Source organism: Myzus persicae, unplaced genomic scaffold (assembly GCF_001856785.1).
Source record: "Myzus persicae strain clone G006 unplaced genomic scaffold, MPER_G0061.0, whole genome shotgun sequence".
NCBI classification, from domain to species: domain Eukaryota; kingdom Metazoa; phylum Arthropoda; class Insecta; order Hemiptera; family Aphididae; genus Myzus; species Myzus persicae.
In genome coordinates this window covers 95,929-119,869 of record NW_019103015.1, presented here as the reverse complement: position 1 = coordinate 119,869, position 23,941 = coordinate 95,929, and the positions used below count along the sequence as shown (strand labels likewise).

The following is a 23,941-nucleotide window of genomic DNA, read 5'->3' as shown; positions in this document are numbered from 1 at the left end:
CAATTTATTTATAAGTTAACGTAATATAATATATGGTATGCAAATTACGATCAGCAAACATTCTAAGAAAAATTCACAATGTATACTAAAATACTGACGCCGACCGCTGTGTTACTCTTTACTTAAAATAACCCGAGGGGTCCCCCCATCCCCCCCTCCAAACACCACCCACTACATACCATTAGACATTTTTTAACGAAGCTAAGAATGTATTGGTTTTAAGACGATGTTTTTTTTTATACATGTGCCACTATCGTGAGCCAGATGATCCTCATTGCAAATACGGTCTACCAAAAATTGTATTCCATTCTTACTACTTTTTTTTTTAACATTAATAACTACTCACACAATATACTGATTTACCAGTAAAGTATATAGAGAATAACAAGAAACAATTTCATAGTTATCTACCCCCTCTACCCCCTATCGCTGGATCTTTGCAGTCGTATCGACGTGTCCGCAGTACAGAGACAATTGCTCATACGTATAATCGTTATTACGCTGTCAAATTATATTTTCCTTATGCCAAACCTTTTAGCTGCAAAATCGCGATGAAACAAAGCCGAGGTATCGGTATTGGGTTTTCGTTTTATGTTATAATTCCTAATATGATTCATAAGATTTTGAATTATTTTAGTTTCAAGTTTTGGAGTGATAATTTTTATGATGTAGAAACATAAATTTAAAAAATATTGCAAATTTATTTAATAATGTCCATGAAATATATGTTCAACGTTGCTCCTCTTGGTCTAATCATCTGATCGGAAATCGAACAATTCTTTTCAAGCTTGTCCGTTTTATCTGACTCCTCTAAGTTTCTGTAGCTCCTGTTCCGCGGGGTTTTAGATTATATCGATTTCGTACACAGTACCTATCCAATCTTTAACACATCTTCAAAATAAGACGTACTCAGTGTACGATCAAGTGACCTACCTACATGTAGAAAGCCCGCTGGAGCAGTTCAAAGGATCGGATGATTCGTTTTGAGTAACCCTACACGCGAGTACGTCGCTATATACACGTCTCTGCGTGAAATAAATCCTGCGAATTCGTGCTTGTTCGGCGTGTTTCGCGACGTACTGCCAAGTCCTTAAAAAAAAATAGACGCGTGTGTGTCCGGCTTACACGGACTTCTGCCGGGACCGCTGCAGGACCCTATTTATCCTCCGGTCGAAGGATTTTGTATTTTAATTATAAGCGTATATTATTATGTCGGTATAATAGATGCATATTCCGAGCGAGAGAGCGGCGCGGGTGGCGGGTGGAGAAAAACGGTCGAGCGAGGCTCATAAACTTTGCAGGAATTTATTCCTTGACGATTTTGTGCTGCAGCGTAATTTTTTTTTCCACTGTCCCAACTCCTCCCCCCCCCCCCACCCGTTCGCGGACAAAACATAATATTATACATAAAATAATATAACGTAATAGCTACGCGCCGGTGAAGCCGGTTTTAGCTGTATGATATAGTACCTATATAATCTATACATATATATGTATATGTATATTCGCGTTAATAATATTATTATATTTATAAGCCTACACGAGCTCCCTCGGAGAAAAGTTTTTCGATAAACAACAATAGACGATATTATATATTATGGTCTACGATAGGTAGCTGGTATATACCTATACTATCCGTTTCGGCGGACGTTCGATAAATTCAATTTTATACCTTTCGCGAGCGCCCGTACACCGCCGGTGATTTGTACTTATTTGAGGATGGTATAATAATAATAATATACAACTATTTTTATATTACAACTTATACTCCCACGCGTGATACCGCCTTGTGTTTGCAGTATAATATTATTGTTTTCTGAATCTTATGCAACTTGTGGTAAATAAATAAATAATAATAATGCATGCATTATACATAATATTATAATGTACACACCTAGGTGCATTATGATTTATGACTATGGCTGGGAATTCGAAGCAATAAAAATACTGAAAAATGGCCTAAAACAAATACTTTTATTCCCCAAAAATTCAAAACAACGAGCTTTAATAATAAAGTTAACACATTTATTAATTATATATATATTTTTTTTTATTTTAAATAAGTTTAGAACCAAATGATACTTGTAATTAAATTCAAGTAAAAGTTTTGCAGGAATATACATTTTCAAGTCTCTCTTCTACGTGGAATTTATTAATATGAAAATAGAATTTACTATTCTCATTTAATTTAAAGCCGTCGCTATCGTAATTTCGATTTTTACTGTAGATCCGTTCAAGAAATTACGGTTGCCTTGTTAGCGCCTTTCAATGTTACGAATCTGAGTAAAAATATCCTAAAATAACCCGAATTTAGTGTCTAAACCGCTTTAAGAAATGGAAAAATTACTTTAAAATTTGTCATTGGACGAAAAAATCTTATTCTGATTTAAAACTACATGAAACGCATATTATGCTATATGACACAAAACGAGAACCGCGTACTTAACTACCTTCAGAAAATAACTCAGAGTGCATCATTTCAGCGAACAGCCCTTTGATTATGACATTATGGTTGGCAACCACAAAACTAACACTACCGTATCAAGTTTAGCACAACAACAATAATTAATAGTAAAAACAATATGACATAATACAGGCACTCAAAACCGCGAGAACATTGGATATGATGTGATATTTCGGTCCTCTGTATTCGACGGATGAGAGAAGGAGGTTCGGTGTTGGTATAGTCGTGGATATAACTCCCCAGCGGCTGAGCGTGCAATAAATATTATATTACTGTACCTATGGAAAAAAGTAATTTTTATTTTTCAAACCCGAAGAACAAAAACTAAAAAGTAAATCCATTTATGTAACAAAATAATTTCGTTTTATTCATTATCGGAACAACGCGCGAAACAAACGTATGTGAAGCGAATATGGAATGACCTAATATAATAATGTAGGTAACACGCGAGTGTAGGTAGGTACTCATATAACAACAATAATAATAATAATGATAAAAATCGTTTTCTGCAAGACCCTAGCCCTGCTAGAACAATGATATTATTTTATCACAATAATAATTTATATTCTCTGCAGAGCAGACGACTGTCGACGACCATAATGTCATAAGTATTCCATAATATATTTCTATATTTTATATATTATTATATTACCGTTCATCGGTGACGCGAAAATGCCCGTTTGAAACAATCACCTTTACTGACAACGGCTAGACTATATGGGTTTTTTCACTTATTTATACGTTTTCGTCATTGTTTTCATTCATCTCATTTTCATTTCGTCGCTCTCAAATCAATAGCGAATCTGCCGAGCGAATTTATATAATTATCTTAATAATTCTACTGCACATTTTGGCATAATATATATATAATATTGCGACAAATGTCGGTCGCGCGCACTCCATTAAATCTATTATTTTTTTATTCACGACGAATATTTTATTATAATGCCTTCAAGTGGTCTAGGTATAATGTAAAATAATATTATTGGTGCTGTATAACCATCAACTTCATAACTCGAAAACAATAACGACGCAATTTTTTGAATTCCAAATAAGTCGGGTCTTAGGGGTACTCTGCAGATTGCCGCGGTTTTCGTCCACACAAAAGTTGACTGCGACTAAAATAATAATTCTGCTTCGTGCTTCGAAGCCTTTTGTTCTGGGTTCTGTACAACACGGACTGTATAACAATATAATTTGATTGCTGTCAATTATTATAGAAGTCTGTAATATTATCTATTGAGATGGAATAAATGTTAAACAATATACTTGTTAAAATGTAAACAAATAATTACGAATATAGCTTTATAATGTACATATTGTCTGTGGCTATCAACAATTTTAGCACCCTCGAAATGTTATGCCTACGATTGACCGTATTTCATAGTCATACGACAGTGGAACCTAAACAACTCTAATCGGTTGGGGGCAAAAAATATTCTAGTCATAGAAAAAATTTTACGTACTTATTGAAAAGAGGAGGCCGAATATTTCTTCAAATTATCGAAAATTTGACTTCTCATATAGACGTTCGAGGTTCCCCTGTACCGTGTGTTTTGTTATGTGTTCATACACGTCGGGACTTTGACAACTTTCAAAAACTTGGCAATGTCTCGAAAATAACGCAATTCAATTATTAAGTTAGCTAACCTAACCTAGTTCGTTTTTGGACTACGTTTTCTAATTCTTTCGTAAATTTCCAGTAACTCGTACTTCAACCACGAATTTGAATATTATCAGATCGAGAGGACCAGTACCACGTAGATCCCTTGTAATATCATTTTTGAGCACGGTCATTGATGAATATATAGGTAGGAGAGTATAGAAACACAGTATGTAACGACATTGATCAGAAGACTGGACAGTACTACATTTTATGTAGCTGCCCTGGGAAAAAAAAATATAATTTTGCTTTTTGTAACCGTGTCGATGTGGATTAGCGACGCAGAGTTTCAGGGAAAACTATACGGTGCAGGTAATGAATGCAAATGATTTTTTTTTCCACCCCAGGCTGTATGACCCTGAGGTCGTCGACTCATCGACGGGTGCACATTATCATAATTTGGAGGCGAACATCGGTGTACGATCACGTCAGATATTATCCCCAGAAAATCGGATTATCGGGTGTATTTCGTTTTTGAAAAACCTAATAATGGATGCAGGTAATAGGTATTAAATTCGAACCGACAGTTCTCGGAACTTTAAAGCACGTGTACTGCTGAAACACTACAGGCTGTCCGGATATAATCCGTATTGATATAAACGCATTACACCGATGCCGATGTAAATAATCGTCTATAATGGTTTCGGGTGTGTTTTCGTTTGGTTTTTTTTTTATCAAAATGTGTTTGCTCAACTTTGCTGTCATTATTCGTACATACTTCGAAATGAATATCAAACGATATCTTTTTAAGCGAATTTTCGGGCTTACTTGCGCATCATACAAACATGAAAGTTTGGGTTAGGATCGTTTTGCAATAATAAAAAATAAAAAATAAAAAAGTAAAATAAAATAGTCAGAATAATATAATTAAATAGTTTTTTTACGATTTAATACCCAACTATTTTCTTACACCACACCAGAGGGGTGGAACTTGGAATGAAAAAAAATGGAGAATGCTAGACACTTATTATAATAATACGAGTAATTTTAATTAAATAGTTGTGGTTGTAAAAAATTGGCTTATAACCGCTCTGCTGTACAGTTATTTAAGTGTCAAATTTACCTCGTCACTGTAAAATATGTGTTGAATTAAATGATACATACCTTCATACACGAAAATCGTTCTAACTTTTTTGGTAACCAGAGCACCTGACCAAAGAATTATTTTTAAATGATTATTTGTATTTTTTAAATATAACTGAATAATGTCTACTTTATCAAAGTACAAAACTATAAACTGTTTTATTTCCAGATCTAATTATCTGCTATGGAAACCTCAATCAAAGTTGATGATAGAAACTATTTTCTACTAAACAAAGTTTAATCTAAACTCAACAACTATGAAAACACTCATCACCGATTCTCTCAGACTCTAATAGTGACCAACCATCCTATACATAAGATCATCAAATTGTATTGTGTATATAGCAGGAAGCTAATTTAATATTAAACTTGAGATAATGGATCTATTTTTGAGGATATTGTTATCAATAATCACAGACGATAAAAACGCTTGATTATAAAAGATCCCAACGAGTAAACGAATCTACGTCAGCCATTCAGCCCGCAGTATTATAATAATATTTTAATTACCTATGTACGATATTGTTTTAAAGTGTTTAAGGTTTACGGTATATTGGTTTTCGCCTACTGGTAGGGTTTGCTCCCGGCGGATATCTGAAAAAAAAACCATGATATATTATTATACGTATCGCAGACTTTTCGGCGACACAAACGAGTAGTTATATATTATTTTGCTTTCGGCCCGTCTCGCTGCACATTATCAGCTATCCCCTCGTCGCGTCCACATACCATATACAAGGTATATTTTCGGTATACATTATTACATTACACCGACTTGAGGTGTACTTTACACTATACACGGCTTTACTGCTTACGTCTGTGTGTGTGTGTGTGTGTGTGTAGGCTCCCTCTCACGCGCGCGTACACACACCCACACCCACACACACACACACATACACAGGCGAGCGTCTTTGGGCGGCTCTTAATAATTCTCGAGCATGCTCCACCGACGACGACGACGACGACGCGACCACCACGTCCCTTTTGTAATGATTATATTCTCGTACACACGTTTTCGCCGCAATCTTATAATTCGCGTCACGCTCCTCCCGGACCGCCGCCGTCGTCTGCAGCAGTGTCCTTCTCCTTCCGCCATCGTACCGCGAAGGTCCTTTTCTCGCGGAGAAGTAACCCCCCCTCGTCACGGTCCGACGCCACAGCCGACGTTGCTTTTATATAATATATATATATAGGTATGTGACTGCAAACCTACCACGTGCCGACTATACACTGCAGGACCGTTTTCAAAACTTAAAAGACTCGTGGGTCGGCGTGCAAAAAAAAATGTTCTTTTGCCGTGTAAAATTAATGAATTATAATATTGTTATTACCCATACGGACGTCACCGTGTGTATACGCTTACCCACTATAAATTACCAACTTATAATATTATATTATATGACACAGTTGCTGCGGTAGGTGTCTCCTAAATGCATAAATACATATTATTTAAATGTCTAGATAACTTTTCGCATAATAAACTTCGTGCTAACCCCGAAGGCGGACGGCGGAAAAATGTGTCCAGCGACTTTTTTTTGAATAATAGCGGTTTTTGAATCGAAATTAAGTCCGGTCGAAAAGGATCGGGCAATAATATATTTAAATATATTTGGCGATTCGCCACGTCGGTGGACTTCGGTCGCCGCCTCAGCTTTCGTCGCAATAGTATAGTAATATAATATAACAACGCGCCATTGTAATCTTAATTATTACTATGATGCAACGTTTTCTGAGATCTGCACCGGTGCAGTTGCGTCTCCCGAAACAATTCACTTGCCAAAGTTATTATTGTTACACGTCTTGAGGACACTCGGGAATTGTCGTAAGATCGAAACCTCTGCACAATGCGCATTCGTTTGCGGTACATTTCGGTCGACTCAGGGGCGAGATCAAATTATTATGGCGTTATAATACACGCCACTCGATCTGCGGGGAATAATAAAAACAATGGAAACTTAATGCAAACATTTACGACAGACAGTCATTAAAATTTAAAAAATGTGTCTTATACAGTCAATCGGTGTCGTAATATATTCTATGGAATCAAAATGACCCGCACAAACGCGAACACGTAGTATCTAGTATCATATCGAACGGAACTCGCTTCATATTGTTAATGATTAGGAGGTAGTCATTACGATGTCTTAGTAGTTACTCTTACTGCAGTCAAATACCTTAATTACATTATGTAATATAGACACGTATTATACCTATATATATGTACAGCATACATGGCATGTGCCGGTAATAAGCACGTCCAGCAACAATGTAATAAAAATTAGTGGGTGGATTGAGTGTAAACGTATTTTTTAATTCATCATAACAGTTGACATTAATAGCAATGAGTTATGGGAGTAAAAAATTACCACGAATTATAATTCATAATAGGTACTGAGAATCTAAATAAAAAACAACAAGGCACATAAAATAATATTACAATAGTGTGTATATCGTATAAACGATGTATATTTAATTAGAGAATTATTAGACAACAGTGTCTTATCATAAACTGTTGGTGTATTTTAGCGGTAGCCCGGCGAGTGACCTGGTCAGTGGTATATCTAGTAAAGTGTTCATCGTGGAAAATCGTTCAACGGGGAGGTTTTGTGGTTATTTAAAAACGAAAATGTAAACACTGAACAACACGGCTGAGCACGAATAATGTAAAAATGATTACATGTTTAGAATTCGAATTATAGTCACACATAATAGGTATCCCCCCAATCGATGCTCTACGTAATCCACACGAATCACGACTCGTACTATATCGATGTGTTTTGTTTTCGTTCTGTTTTGCAGAAACAGCTCACGCTCGTCCACGGAAACGGTGCCGAAGCTCCTAGCCAAACACCATCACAATATCATTATTATACGCACGAGGTTTTCGAGCCGTTCGGCCATCACCGCGTACCTGTCCGCAGCACGTCATAATATAGGTACGCCACGAGACGCCCAGTGAACCGAAAAACCAACGGAGAAAACGTCAGACCGGAGAGGGAGGAATCGTCGCCGCAGCACGCCACACACCGTCGTCGTCGCAGTCGTTCCTGCAACTGAGACGAACCGTAACCGTCCGGCAGTCGACACAGTGCGCGCGTACACCGAGCACGCGTCGTGTGATCATTGCGAGCTTTGCACCGCACGCGGCAGGTAGACAGACAGCTTTCGTCGTCGTCCGTCGCCGAATCGTTTCGTAAATAATAATAATATTATAATACGCGCACGGACATCAGACGTCCACAGCGGTACCTCAGATCGATCGAACACATATTTTGTTTTCGTTTTTCCTCCCGATAAAATGGCCGTGGTCAACATGAACAATCTGCTGAACGGCAAGGATTCCAGATGGCTGCAGTTGGAGGTGTGCAGGGAATACCAGCGAAACAAGTGCTCCAGACCCGACACTGACTGCAAGTTTGCCCACCCGGCCGCCAACGTGGAGGTCCAAAACGGCCGCGTCACCGCCTGCTACGACAGCATAAAGGTACTTGAACGTGTGTGTGTGTTGTCAGCTAGCGTTTTATTATTAGTATTAGTTTTTTAATTGGTTTTCGGGAGAGACGAGACTGCGGGGCAGTTTTCTCTCGGGCACGTTGACGTCACTCGAGATCACCTGCATGCTTAGACTTAAAGTGTAATAATACTATACGCCTTGTTCAAGTTGATCACGCGATATCCCTTATTAATAACCTAATCAAGCAGCCTATCGGTTGGAATAAAATTCACTCCGTATACATGCGTATATACCTAGGCCCGAGCTTTTTTGTCGCCATCATATCGTACAATAGTAGTCTGTTTAATAGACTTGTCCAAACATTGCGGCGTTTATTTTTCGGTTGATACGATCTTAAAAATAATTTAATTACTAAAATATATTTTAAAAATTAATACTGACTCGGCTTTGCCTAAAACACGTTTGCTCCGTCGAGACTCAAGGATCCCTGCAACATTATTGCGGAAGGCACAATAAATAGGTAATATAGTTTGAAACAGTAATATTGTGTGCGTTGGGTACCTACGAATACTGTTTTTGGGCGACGCGTGATAAGAAAAAGTATCCCGAATAACACAGAATTATTTCCGGGGCACTTGTGCTTGTTTTCCTCGTTTGCCTATGTTTTTTTCGGTACAAAGTGTCCGACCCGGTGATCGCAACAGTACTATCAGCAACACACTCCTCTTAAATATACAGCTTTATACAAATCAATATAATATTATGTTGTATTGTTATAATTAAATCAAACACAACGTAATGCTACAAATCGATAACATATAATTTTACAAACAATACAGCTATTAGTTATTACTATTCAAACAGCTCGAAAATCCGATCGAAACTCGAGATAACTTGACCAAATCTCGCTGACACTTGTGCACCTACATTGTTATATTCGTAACTGTGTGTGAAGGTACGAACCATGTGAATCTTTTCGCTATAATAGATAGGATTATGTTGTCGATAAATATGTATGTAAAATAATAATATAAAAGAGCGTGCGGCATCGCGCATTAGGGTCAAGCACTCACGTGTCAGCGAAAACTTAAGCCATAATATTATATGGCCGTGTGTACGGTGCATGTGTAATGTGTATACTGTATATTATTATAGATACACCACCATTTGGTCGCCACAATGATCGGCTTTCCTCTGATAATATATATATGTAAAATCCAGAAGATTTTAGCGCACCCCACTTCCCCTTACCACAACCCTCTACGATCTGTAGTTTGTAGTTTTTTTTCTCGGAATTTCGCTTTATCCGTCGTTTATAATAGTATGTACACCGCATCGAAAAGGCGTAAAAAAATATAATAAAATTATGTACCCACCATTGATATAATGGCGGTGTACCTATGAAATATCAGTGTATATTTCTTTTGTTTTTCCCGACAAACTTTTTATTTATATTATAACTATTATTATTACGTGATCTGGAGCAGAATCATTTCCTAGAAATGTTGGTGTATATAATTTAATATTGAACATTGAACAAATATAGCACCTATTGTTTTTTTTAATTACGAACATTTACAATTTAATTGAGTGAAGAGAAATGGCTACAGGTATTTGATATAGCTAGTTTATTATACGTTTTTAATTCGTGGTAAAAAAAACTGCATGTGTCAAAAATACTGTTAATTCTAATTGAAATAAAAATTAAAACTTCAGTTATAAGAGTTATTTATACAGAATTAGTTATTGGAAATAGTGTAAGTTTTGAAATGCAAACTTCACTTATTGAATTATTTTAAAGTTTTATTTGCATTTGTATATGTTAACGTTAATTAATTAATTGTATTTATTAATTTAAAATCAATAAATGATTTAAGCACTTTTAGCGATTTCCTGCAGTACGAATATAATCACATTGTTTAAATACAGAGTTAATGCACTCAACCCAAGGCTCACTCAAAGGTTTAAGTGACTGAAAATAATAATTGGAGATTGAGTATTAAAAACCTATTGTAAAAAAACATATTTAAAGTCAACTTTACTTTGAAGTCCATACGGGTAAATCCTGATTTTTATACTTATTAGTAAATTGTTTATGTTTCGAGAAAACCATCATGTCATTATATCACGTTTAAAATTACAATTTTTCTTGTTGACTTGTTTTTTTGAAAAATTAGCAGTCGGGCCGGGGAGGAAATGACAAGTGGGAGCTAAAAAGTGTAGAGGCGCCGTTCATCCCCCTCCCCCCCCCCCGCCACAATTCTATTTCACTGGGCGCGCATTTGCGCTTTATACATAGGTACATGTGCCCTTATGTATATTTATTATTTATTATAACACCACTGCGGTATATGATTACACATTCACCATACACACGTACCTATACATAGTATAATATAATATATACGTAATATGAGTGCGATGGTGTCGTGCAATATATCACATATACGTAGGTATATATATATATATATATGTGTGTCTATAGGTAGGTACGTACTCTCACACGTGTATGCGGGTGTACGATAAACCCGCTGTATGTATACGTGTTATAAGTTTGGGTGGGTGTACGCGGCGTGACGTATATATCCGACAAAAATTTAGTATGCAATAGACGAGCCAACCCGCTAATTTATCCGCGAGTCCACGCCGCAGTTCCAATATACATACAACATATATACGTATATACCTACGTATTCGGAGCTCGTGTAATCCAATTTTCGAAATTAAAGGCACCGCGACAGGCGAACGGCTTTGGAAAGGAGAGACTTAATGATTAACCAACTAGCTGGGTTATTCGATACCTTTGTAGCGGCGTTTTAATCAGGCGCTTTATTCAGACGGTTTGAATGCTCATATATATTATGTACCTTATAAGGAAATATAAATATATATATATTTGTATGTATTGCGGTGGCGAACTGGTGGCAAAGAGTTCGAAAACCATCGACCGACCTTTTTACGTACATATTATGTAAACGTCGTTATATTATAATAATATTATTATTATCACAGAGCCGCGGAAAGTGGGCGTGCCCGGTGGACGAGATCCCGACCGCGGTTTCATTCGATTTTCGTCCCAAGAAAGACTTAACGTTTTCCGATAATATAATAACATTGCCGTCACTTTGTCATATCGTCCGAGTATAATATGCACGCTGGCTAACACGTGTCGCGGACGCCACACACATGTGAAGGTCGTACGTTTTGTCCGCCGACGACTTACTATCTTTATACCATTACCGAGGTCCATAATATATAATATCACGAGTACCTATTAATGATACTATTAGGTAGCGGACCGCTGAAATATTATAGGCCCATCGATACTGTCTTATGATGTTCCAACAACGCCGATACCACGAGATTGCTTTTCCGATGTAATTCTATTTTGAATATTGTAAAAAATTCAAATTTAAAAATGTAAATGCGTTGGATACATCATTAACGGGTTCTCATATAGTACAAAGGATAGTGGTATTTTTTAACATTTTTTTTTCGATTAATTTAAACGCAGTAACAAAAAAACAAAAGAGTGATCCTTACGTTTATTTTTATTTTTTTTTTAATTGACAGTGACTTATTTCCATTTCAAACATATGTGGAATATTAATCATGTTCAAAACTATAATAAATGTAGTGCAGTGTGTTGCCTACACGTTATATAGCTTTGATCATTAATACTCATAAAAATTCTTTTACACGTTATTAATAATAAAAAAGAAATGTATCATAGATATTTTTTTTAAATTTGAATTGGTATGTTGAATCTTACACCTACTATTATAATTGTACAAATACAAGTTTGCATTTTTCATAACTCTATAGGAAGGTACAATATTAATAAATAACATAATTTTTATCTGCAACGTATCCTTTTAAAAACATCCCATTTGATTAATAATTTAAGAAACATTAATTTAAATTTCTAGAGCAACTCTCTGACACAATCAGTTATATAATGTTCAAAATGTATTAAATACCTATACCCACTTGATTAACATTTTAATGACATCAACGTCTCATAATAATTCATTGTTTAACTTTACTATAAAATCACTGAATCCTCGTACAACAGAACCTTTGTATAGTTTTTTTTCCTAGCGATGACTTACAGTTTCATATATTTGCCCAGTAGCTAACACAACACTTATCTGGTGCAATACCAAAAAAAATAACTTTTGTATTAGTTAGTTCGAGAAACAATCAAACTAAAGATTTATGTAGGTATCAAAATATTTTTAAAAAATTTACTGTGGTGTTGCAAATTTTAAATAAAAATATTATACACCATTTTTTAGTTCAAGTTCGCAAAATAATAATGCAGTTATTATAATAATGGAAAATGTGATGCAATTAATATATTATCATTAAATTGCCCATTTGATGCGCATGACTCGCATATGCAACTCGAACAGACCCTTTTAACAGATGGTATGCAATTTAGACAGACCCTTTCAAGGTATGGCATGAAAATCGAGTGCAGTCATAACACAGTATTATGCGCAAAATATTCGCGTATTTGTGGATATGTGCATGTCGTGTGAGTGTTTTTGACGTTGAGTTTGTTGAGTTCGTTGTGAACTTGTGTTTTCGAAATATAATAATTAATCAACGGGCAAAAATGGTTGATAATTCCTGAATAATTTTAGAATATCATTATTTTTATCGTTTTATTTTTTTTTTCGATACGAAAATCAGTCGTTCTGCGCTCATCGTATAAATATATTATTATAATAATATGACAGACATACTCACGTTTTCACGAGAACGTCAGTGATAGACATAATTATTATAATTTATGGAGACTACAGTTTTCAAAACAATTAGTGGATGTACGTCAACAGATCATAAATAATTCATGGCACAAAAATAAAACGCAATAATTTCACCGAACCACAATAAATTGATCGCAAAATTATTGATGGTAAATCGCCTAGTATGATAATACCTAAATCTTAACAAAGTTTGTCTTTCCCAATATTTTGTTGTTCGTGTATGGTTTAATGACTTACCATAGGTAATAATTTTCACAAAACCTATTTTTATAATTGTATGAAATTACATCAGACATTATTGTCATAGCAATGAACTTTCAAGCAATATTATTTCGAGCTTAAGTTGTTAGAATAAAATATATGAGATGTATGCCTTATAATATAGTATTGTAACTATATATTATAAGCTCATAAAAAAAAATATATATTATGGGTTTAATAATGGTTCTTATCATTAGAATTAATTTATACTAGCAGTTTAAACATGATTTTTAATTTTGTCATTAATTATAAATTTCATACCTATCATAAAAGAAAGTGTGCATTAACTATTTAAAAAGTTAATATTTTTAAACATCTTAACTCAACTAGTTAGTCAATTTTTCAATCAACTTATGAACTTAACTAGTTTAATTGGCATTTGGCAGTTGAAATAACTTAGCTTTTCTCAGTTGATTTAAAAATAATTCAACAAGTTTAAAAACATTTTGAAATGTTTCGTTTTTTATGCAGGTTTCATGGTAAATACTAAATATTAGTATAAACATAAAAATAATAAAATACATTAATAATATAAACATTTCTGTCATTTTTCTTAATAAAATACTGTTGTGTATATGATATCTATCTATATTATTTGATTAGATGGGTAGACATAATATTATATGGCCTTAAATTATTGTTTGATATAAAAATAATAATATTTGTTAAATTATTAATTGAGATGTGTATAATATTTAATATTTATGTAAAGTAAAAAACAAATATACACAGTTCATTTTCATAAAATGTAGGAAATTAGAAAGAACGCAATCACTATAATATATGTGATCAACACACTATTTAAAAAAATACATAAACTTTTTTTTAAACCTAGTGGAGTTAATATTTTTGTCATTGACTTATCAATCTTGATAGTTAACTTAACTCGAATTAATTATTTTCATTAATTTTCCTTATCATCAACATTCAAATATCTTTACTACACTAATATAATTACGGTAAATGTTTATTGAAATAAATTATTTGTGTCACTTTCCGATTTTCGTAAATTGAGTCGCTTATAGAGCTGCATATAAGTCATTACAGTGCAGTTTACCCCAATAATTACATTATATCGTATAGTTTTCATATTCCATTTAATTTTTTATCAAAAAACATTTGCGTTGCACTTGTATAATCAAATCAACTATATCTCGTTAATTGTTGTTGTAACTTCCATGCGTTTCATTGACGTTTCAGACACATATTTTGAGTTTTTTATCCGTTCGCAACGGACACTACGAGTCGATTGTTTCTATATTGATACACTGTGTTTAACGAGGAAATTAAAATTAATTTATAAACGTGGATCTTTAACCACTGCCGCGTCGGTGACACATTATTAATACATTTTGCCGTGGTGTTCATTGACGCGATGATAAATTTCATCGCACCACGTGGCTGCAGTGTAATTAGGTCAAGGTGTAATTTATTTAAATTATTATTAGGTTCCTGATGCGACACACTTGACGTGTAATATTATAAATATATAAATTTATAGGTATATATAAACACAATATAGGCGATGTTCGCCAAAGCGTATATTTATTTCATCAAACATTATAATGTTATACACTGCGCGCGTTATGGACGGCGGTATATCATACCTATCAAACCTATACTATATTATGGTCGTGCGTTTAAATATTCATGACAAAAGTTTCAACATAACCGTAATATTTCTCTTCAGATTCTCTCGATTATCACAATCGCTTACTATGATAATTATTATGATAATGCCTTATTCTCGCGAGCATATATTATCATTACTATTATAACTATTATTATTATTATTATTATTATTATTATTATTATTATAAGGCAGGTCGGTATAATAGCCGCTGCGGGTACGCGCCGCCAACAGAGACTGATGTATTATAGTTGGTAATGTACCTAAAATGTATAATATTATACTCGTATGTTATTATACCTATGATAATATCACTTTTATTCCAGTGAGATGTTGCTAAACATATTCGCAGGTACACGCCTCTTTTTTTCGCAGGCAAGCGACAATGACAAAAAAAATGTAGACAATCTCGAAAACCCTATTTGTGTACTTGTCTGTGACTATCAGATGCGTGCACTTAATACTTTTGCGAAGACATTCCTTTGTTGATATATTTTATTATAGTACTTTTCCAAACAAATATAATCATGAGAACTCGATGAAAAACATGAAAGAAAAGAAGCCACACATTGGAGAGACTTTCTAATTTGGGAAACATATAAATTCAGGAAAATGAAATGAAATTCAATACTCCTGTAAATGGGTTCATTCAGTATACCCGACGGTATGAGGTAGATAAGAGGTAATATTGGTTCTCAAAATATTTTTTTTAGAATCACCTGGTAATCTACTAAATACAATACCAGAATATGGAAAATTACATGCAACAAACATTATAGAAAACCTGTTTTGTTTTTTGTCATTTACAATCAAAAAGCCGTATACCAATTCCACTAATTGTGTTGCTGGATATATTATTCTATAATTGCAACGCGTATATATATTATGCAGAAGGTAAAATATTCATCAAACGTCTCCGTTGTATCCTTTAATTATCATTTACTCAAATTCTGACTCGGGTGGCATCGCGATGTTTTTATCTTTTTTTTCTCCAGTAAATTGTTAAGTCGATGATTTTTTTGTTCGTTAGAAATGTCGACGTTTTCAAATCGTAATTCGTACAAATTACATCCCCCCCCCCCCCCCGAGCTATTAAGAATCGCATACCTACAAAGAATATATTATATTACACGGCATCGACACTGCAAACGAAGTACACTAACATATATAATATCATATTATAACAATAATAGTAATAGTGAATATTATATGATATTGTTCGAAACTGACCGAAAGCCCATCGTTTACGTTGCGCTCCCGTTTGGATTCTATTTTATTATACTTATTAATGTCGATTTTTCAAGTTACGTAATAATTGGTAGGTATAATAACATATAATATGTACACCGAATAAATCGGATTAGCGGTCGAACCCATTGCGCTTCGCAACGACCCTTTTACCGTGTATTACTTGCACACACATGCACGTAATAATATATGTAATAGTTTTACAAACCGCGTAATTTGAGTACGGTGACTCGTTCTAAACGCCCACGACCACTGCACTTCAGATCGATTCTTTTATCACGAATTCGTCGTTTTCCAGGCAAATATACTGATATTACCCATGTTTTCGAAAACATTTTTTCCTTACCGAATTCGAAATCATTATTAAAAATTTTTTAAAAAAAAAGTATGGGTAATGTCTTGCTCTTTTATCATCTCGTTTAAGTTTTAAAATTGTTTAAAATACACAACACACATTTTCGATTTTATATTCTCGGGGACGGACATTTTGTCTACGGATAATACAGCCGTATATTAATAATCGATATGTATACATCTAATCGATATCTAAAAAATAATTTTGTACACTGTTCGCCTTCGTAAATGTTGCTACGAACATTATAATTTTAATCACATGACGTAATATACATATTTGTACGCCGAATCTGTTAATTATTCAACATTATTTGCAAGTACAAACATATTTAGGTCGGAACAGTCCACATTGAATACATAATTCTATTTTATCATTTGAAACCAAATCTTCCAGAAATTCGATGAATTTCTTTCGTAGATATGGTAAGACGTTGTTTCATTAGAGTTGAAGACTACATATACGTCTGAAGGTACTTATTCATCCACCATTAGACCATCGAAGACTGAAAAAAAAGTGTTTACGTGCTCCATCATCAATCGATGAACACCTAGAACTTTAACGACTATATACGGGGTTATTCAAATAACGATTCATCCGATTTCAGAATAATATATATTTTTAGTTTTAAGGTTAAAGTTTTGTGCGACAAATTAATTAGGTAATAAAAGAAAATTATTTCAAATTTATTTAATGGGACCCATAAAATACGTTCCATGTGGCTTCTCTTGGACACACGGACGACATTTATGACATTTATACAGTCGGAACTCAAATAATCATTCATTCCAAGCATATCCGTTGTAATTAAATTTGCTAATTTGTTTTTTTGCTACTTTATAGTCGGTGGTAATGATGGTACGTACACAGTTCCTTTATAACACACATAAGAAGACGGCGTTAGTGAAATATATACAAACCCAGGTGCAAAACATCATCAGAATTCTGATGATTCATTTTTAATAGCTCTGTGTTATATGTTGCGCCTATTTCACATAATTAACTGAGCAAATAAAAATAGAATGAAAACAATTTCATCGCGTGTACTCAAACAAATAATAATAATAATAGTATAATATATTAGTACTTATGATAATATAAGTATCGTTTGATCACTTTGATTGTGAAATAACTCAGAACGTCGCGTATACAGCATATAGTCGCATTATAACGTTTATGATATTATGGTAGAAGAAAATTGCTCGTCAAGTTAAAAGCTAATAATAATCAATCAAAATAGAAAAACTGCTCGTGACGACCTCGACTGGAATTATTGACTTTGACTCTACTCCTTTATACATTAACCGTCCTTGCGCAAGCGCGTTTAATAACATTATATATGTACTGTAATATACTGCAGGAGATTACAACGATCGCAGTTTATTGTAATACACCTATATAATATATACACTAATAATTATGTGTGGTTGTCGCAAACAAATAAAACGTGTCATCTCACACGAGTCGCTTGTGTACTTACATAATATAATATAATTTAATATGCGAGTACATACCGAATTGGTTGCAGTTTGGTCGTCGCTGGTCGTCGGCCTACGCAAGCCGTAATAATAATCGAACGAAAAGGCCAATGAAGATGGATCACGTTTTAAGTTCTACGCCGACAAAAATTATATAATATTACGATGACGATCGTAATGTATTATTATTATTATTATATCATTTTTTTTTCTTTCTGCGCTTCTGTCACGACGTCCTCTCCGCAGCTCTTCCGTTATATTTTGCCGTCGCCATCGCATTGTTGTACGTTTAAGACATAACAACCGCAAATAGCATAATTACACATTAATAACGTCGTCGTATTGTTGCACTCGACGACGGGAAGAGTACAAACAAAAAAATCTTAACGATCTAATCAATTTTTTGGGTTCCCCGCTCTACGCAATATTATTATCATTTCAATTACTGTCGTCATAGTCTTGTAAGTACCTACTTGTTGTTATAGTAGTATTGTGTGTGTGCTCTCTCGTATCAGTCACCTTGCAGTGAATATCAGTGCTTACCAGGGCTTGAAATCGAAACCAGAATTGATTTTAAGTATCAACAAAAATGGTTCTAAGAAATCTTCTAGAAAATCAAAATTGTTTTAACGGTATTGAAATTAAAATCGAAAACTCAAATAAAAACCGTATTATAATTTTTATGCACAAAAACGATTTACAATTCAAAAAAATATTACATTTGCCAAATTTGAAATTCAATAATAGCCAACTGGTCTATAATATTGTAAGCCAGTAGGTTGTAATTAATAGCTATTATTTCGTTTTCTCAGGCTCTTATCTTTACCTAATTCAAAATCAAAAAAACAATTAATATAAAAATATTGAAATTATAAAATCAATGTGTTACTTAAAATGTCTATAAAAAAAAAAACTTATATCGACAGTTAAAATTTAAATTAAAATCGAAAAATGCCACACAGTGAAACACATTACATAAATACCGGACACTGGTGGTATCTGAAATTGTGTCCACCATCCAGAGGGTTGAGTTTGTAGGAAGTTTGTTCAAAAAAAAATATCTCCAATTCAAATAATACTATGCGTAATGCGTAGGTATACACACTTGGTATACGAAAATATTTGAATCGAATTTGTATATATTTTTTTAAACCTGTCACATAATATAACTTCGGTCAGATGCCCATTTTAGTACCTATATATAATGAAACCAGCACCGTCACGTCACTGCCGAGGCGAGGCGTATTTGTATTCCCATGAGCGTTTTATCCGTTTTTGTATTATTTTATTTTATTATAAAAAATAATATACATATATACACGAATATTATACTTTCGCACGCACTTTCAAACATAAATTCCGTAATGTACCTGCGCCTGCACGAGAGAAAATTCGAAGGCTTTTAGCCTTACATTTATTTAGTTAGAAATATATAAAACGTTACAAGATATTACTATCCGAGTTGTCCGCTATTTAGAGGTCTCCGTTAAGGGAGAATGGAACATCACACACTCCTATAATAATGTCCGTATATAGGGCACACACGTTAAAGATTGTTTACAATTTTTACCTTCTCTGTTCTCCCAGCCCGCACCTACTGTGTACTTTGTGCGCATAATAAATGTATTGCCACCGAGAAAACCCACGCAGCTGAAATGTTTGCCGACGAAAATATTACAAAAAAATCATTGCTAAACTTTTAAAAATGTTCATTCATATACAGCCATGTATACGCTGATAGTTTAAAACCAGAAAGAGATCGATAAATATAATAATATTATTAAACTCTTCTTCACAATTTCGCCATAATGCATTATTATATGGGGCACATTACTGCTGCGAAGAGAAAAAAATGTTGAAATAAAAACACGAAACATAATATTATTTGGTGTGCAAAAGCACGCGTTGAGTTTTACTTTATAATAATGTTTCGTTTTACTTATTCTGTGAGTAATCAAAGTTTAGGTTTTTTTTTTTAATAAATAAAACACATATACACTGCTTGGTATGCCACGGAGGTTTTCTTTTAATAATAAATTCAAAAATAGTTTTCGAAAATAAGTTAATTTTGCTTTACTTTAATTTAACACAATATCTTGTTGCTGGTTAACGAGTGGGTAGGCGTACACAGCAATATAGCTATATACTACGACTACAGCAGACGAGAGAATTGCTTATATTTTTGTCACCCCTGCAGCAAAGTTTTGAATAATATTAAAATTTGTGTCCTTCGAGGTTCACACCCGGTAAAAAAAAACCCGGTGGTTCTTTTTCGTAAAAAAAAAAACATTTTTTTTTCCACAAAACATATAAATTATACTAGGTATACGCACACTCGTTGCAGTAGGCGTACGGAAATATTTGAAACGAATTTATATATTTATTTGGTTTTTTTTTTTTGAATCTGTCACATAACTCCGGTCAGATATTATCCATTTTAGTATAATGAAAACCCTCACCGTCACGTCACTGCCGCGCGACGCGTCGAGGCGTATTATTATTCCCATGCTCGTTGTAGGTATCCGTTTTCGTATATTATTATTTTATATTATTTTATTACGAAAACAAAATAATAATATAATATATAAGCGCACACTTTTGTACGTAAAATCCGTAATGTACCTGCGCCACGAGAGAAAACATAACGCTTTTAGCCTTACATATTTTACTCATATATAGTTAACGATAAAATATTTTATATTATACCCGCAATAATGGTATATGGACGTACTCGCATATATATAGCCGTAGTGTGGCGTGTTAGTCAGTAGTTTGGCTGTCGTTGAGCTAGAAAATATTACGAGAAAATATATTATCGATAATATAGTAATAATTGCGTTTACCTGTACATGTAATGTTTTTTATTATTATTATTTTCCCCGCCGGGCACTGTAATAATATGGATTTTCTGTGCCGAACGCCATACAGCAACAGTTTTTGTAGGCACGAAAATTCTCGCATTGCGTGTCGGCTGTAGAGTGTGGTTTACTGTAGAACAGAATATTAAATAATAATAATAATATGAAATTATATTAACAGTGACCATTCGCCCCGCGCAGTCGCACAAATCATGATTCGACGTGATTGAGTGGTGGTGAAAGCGACATACTCGATTTTTGTTGTTTTTTCAACACTTTACTCCAGTTTTAATACAACAGTAATACGCTGTGAGGTGGTGGTGGTGGTGGTGATGGTGGTGGTGGTAGCTATACATTATAACAATATTATGATTGTTAAATAGATAGTGCATAATATATTAACGTATAAGTGCAATTTATAAGTGCATAATCTTAATATAAAATATGTATTGTTTATATTATTAAGTATTTTTCATGCATATTTTTTTTTTTTTTTTTTGTTCATGTTCATCCTGTATTTATACACGTTTTGAAGAATAGGTTGAACAACGACCATTGATGTTTATTTAGATGATTTATATAGGTGTATCACATATAATTATACATGTATAATAATATTATATTGTAACCTACATAAATGTGTTGTATATTTTAGTCTAACCTGAAAGTTATTACGACATACTGCGTGCAATCGCATTTATCCTGTGCCACTCGTATAACGTTTAACGCAGAGTTCGATAGAAATACGTTTCGTTATAGGTAAGTTCGTAGGTACAATAGACTTTCATGTTATTTAATAAATGCAAATCGTGATTTTCCACAATATTATTTTGGATATTTCTTTGGAAATATTTTTCATTTATAGTCTAAAAGCTACTATTGTTTGTGCATAATATGTGTATTTATTATGTTATAATCAAACAAATGTTTGTCAAAACTTGTCATTGTATACGTTATTTAGGCGAAAAAACAAACATTTAATTTTTGTTGATGACAATTGCAAATTGTAGTGTTTCCAAAGGAATTTTATGAAAAACTTATAACTATATTATTATGGGTTGCGAAAATAACCCTCTAAATTTTGTCAGAACAAAAATAATCCAATTTTATGGGATTCTCGCTTATTGAATGTACAGTCATCATTATAATATTATAAACCACTAATCATCATAATATATTCATAAACATAAAGTGTCATCCAATCTAACCATAATAGGTGTGTCGAGTGAACGTATGAACACAACACTATTAGTATTATCGTATACTATTATTATGCAGTTAATTATCACATCTCCACTTGTGGAAAATGTTTGATTATGTCTGATGATTATATTTTATTTTAAGATCACTTTTGTATACGATATTTTATTCCAACAACGATTTTCAGGCAAGGATTTTAATATTAAAATGTGCTTACAATGGTGATTTCCCTCAGTGCCAAATGTATATATTACACCGAGCCCCGTTGACGAGTGAACGGATAAACATATGTCTGCGAGGCAATAACAACGCGAGAGTAAATATACCCATAATCTGACGTTTCGGTTATTACCAGGCCGCCGAAAACGACCGGCAACCGGGTAGCGCGTTCAGTAACCTGTGGTCGGGTGTTAAAAATGTTTATAAACAATCTCTTAAGACTTCGGTACACAAGGAAATAAGGCAGCCGCTAATCGCCGTATAAGCCCCGGCGCTGCAGATCGTGCATGATTTTCTCATTGATTAATTATTATTATTATTATTATTTTATTCGCGCGCATTATACGGCCGTAGTCAAATATTTGAATAGAAAAGATAAACACGAAACGTTCCAAAAGCTACTCGGAAAACGTGTTTGAAACGCGTCCCGCGCAGAGCACTTCACACGCCACGAGAACCACCAGCATCGCGATCTGACGGTTTTCAGTTAAAAATAGATAAGTGCAGAAAGCGTGTACATTATATATACATATGTTATGTACACGTTATAATTTATAATGTACTAATTTATACTCTTCAGTCTTCGCCGCCCGAGTGATGTATAGAACGCGCCGTGTACACCGCATATTTCCCCGAAACGAAGTTATTTCAGAGAGCAGAACCACGCGCACACGTCGTTCTACCCACCACCTCCCCCCCCCACCGTCCTTTCGCAAAAGTTAATATATTTCGTTATAAGAAACGTAAAAGTCGCAAGCGAAATTGAAAACGCCAGGGAAAAAGGTCGGTATAACAGGAGGCCGTTACTTTTTTATTTTGGTTTTTTTGGGGGGGTTTCTCGAGTGTATAGGTATACAACGCCCGTGTCAAGTTCTTTCGCCGGTCTATAGGTAGCTATCATCCTAATCTCGGTGAAATTGCTCGTGACGTTCATCTTGAAACAAATAAAACGTGAAAATGTGTGTGCCCGTGCCCGTGTGTCCGAAGCCGCGCGCGGTTGTTTTTTCGTTTTCGTTTTATTTTTATTTTTAGAGGGGCAGACATGTATGCAATTGACTCAGGTCGACGTTCCTCGTGGGACTTCCGAGAGCACTATGTCCACGTTGACCTTTACAGAATTTCGGATAAATTGGTTTTTGGTCCACGCCGAACAATCGTGTCGTGTGGGCTCCTATATAATGCACTATAGGTACCTATATGTTTTTTTTTCCAATAAAGGCATATAAAAAATAATAATAATATACCAACGGAAATAA

General features: G+C 34.1%; 1 protein-coding gene across 3 annotated transcripts in view; it reads left to right on the top strand.

The window, feature by feature from the left end:
- Positions 1–23,941, top strand: part of LOC111033566 (protein muscleblind) — a 179,679-nt gene that overhangs the window by 89,623 nt on the left and 66,115 nt on the right. For 2 of the 3 annotated variants that reach the window (XM_022314359.1, XM_022314357.1), the window contains exon 3: positions 8,010–8,694. In XM_022314359.1, coding sequence (XP_022170051.1) covers positions 8,509–8,694 — 186 coding nt within the window. In that variant the 5' untranslated portion in view covers positions 8,010–8,508. Of the gene's footprint in view, positions 1–8,009; positions 8,695–23,941 lie in introns of those variants that run through there. The other variant, XM_022314358.1, reaches the window with a different exon arrangement.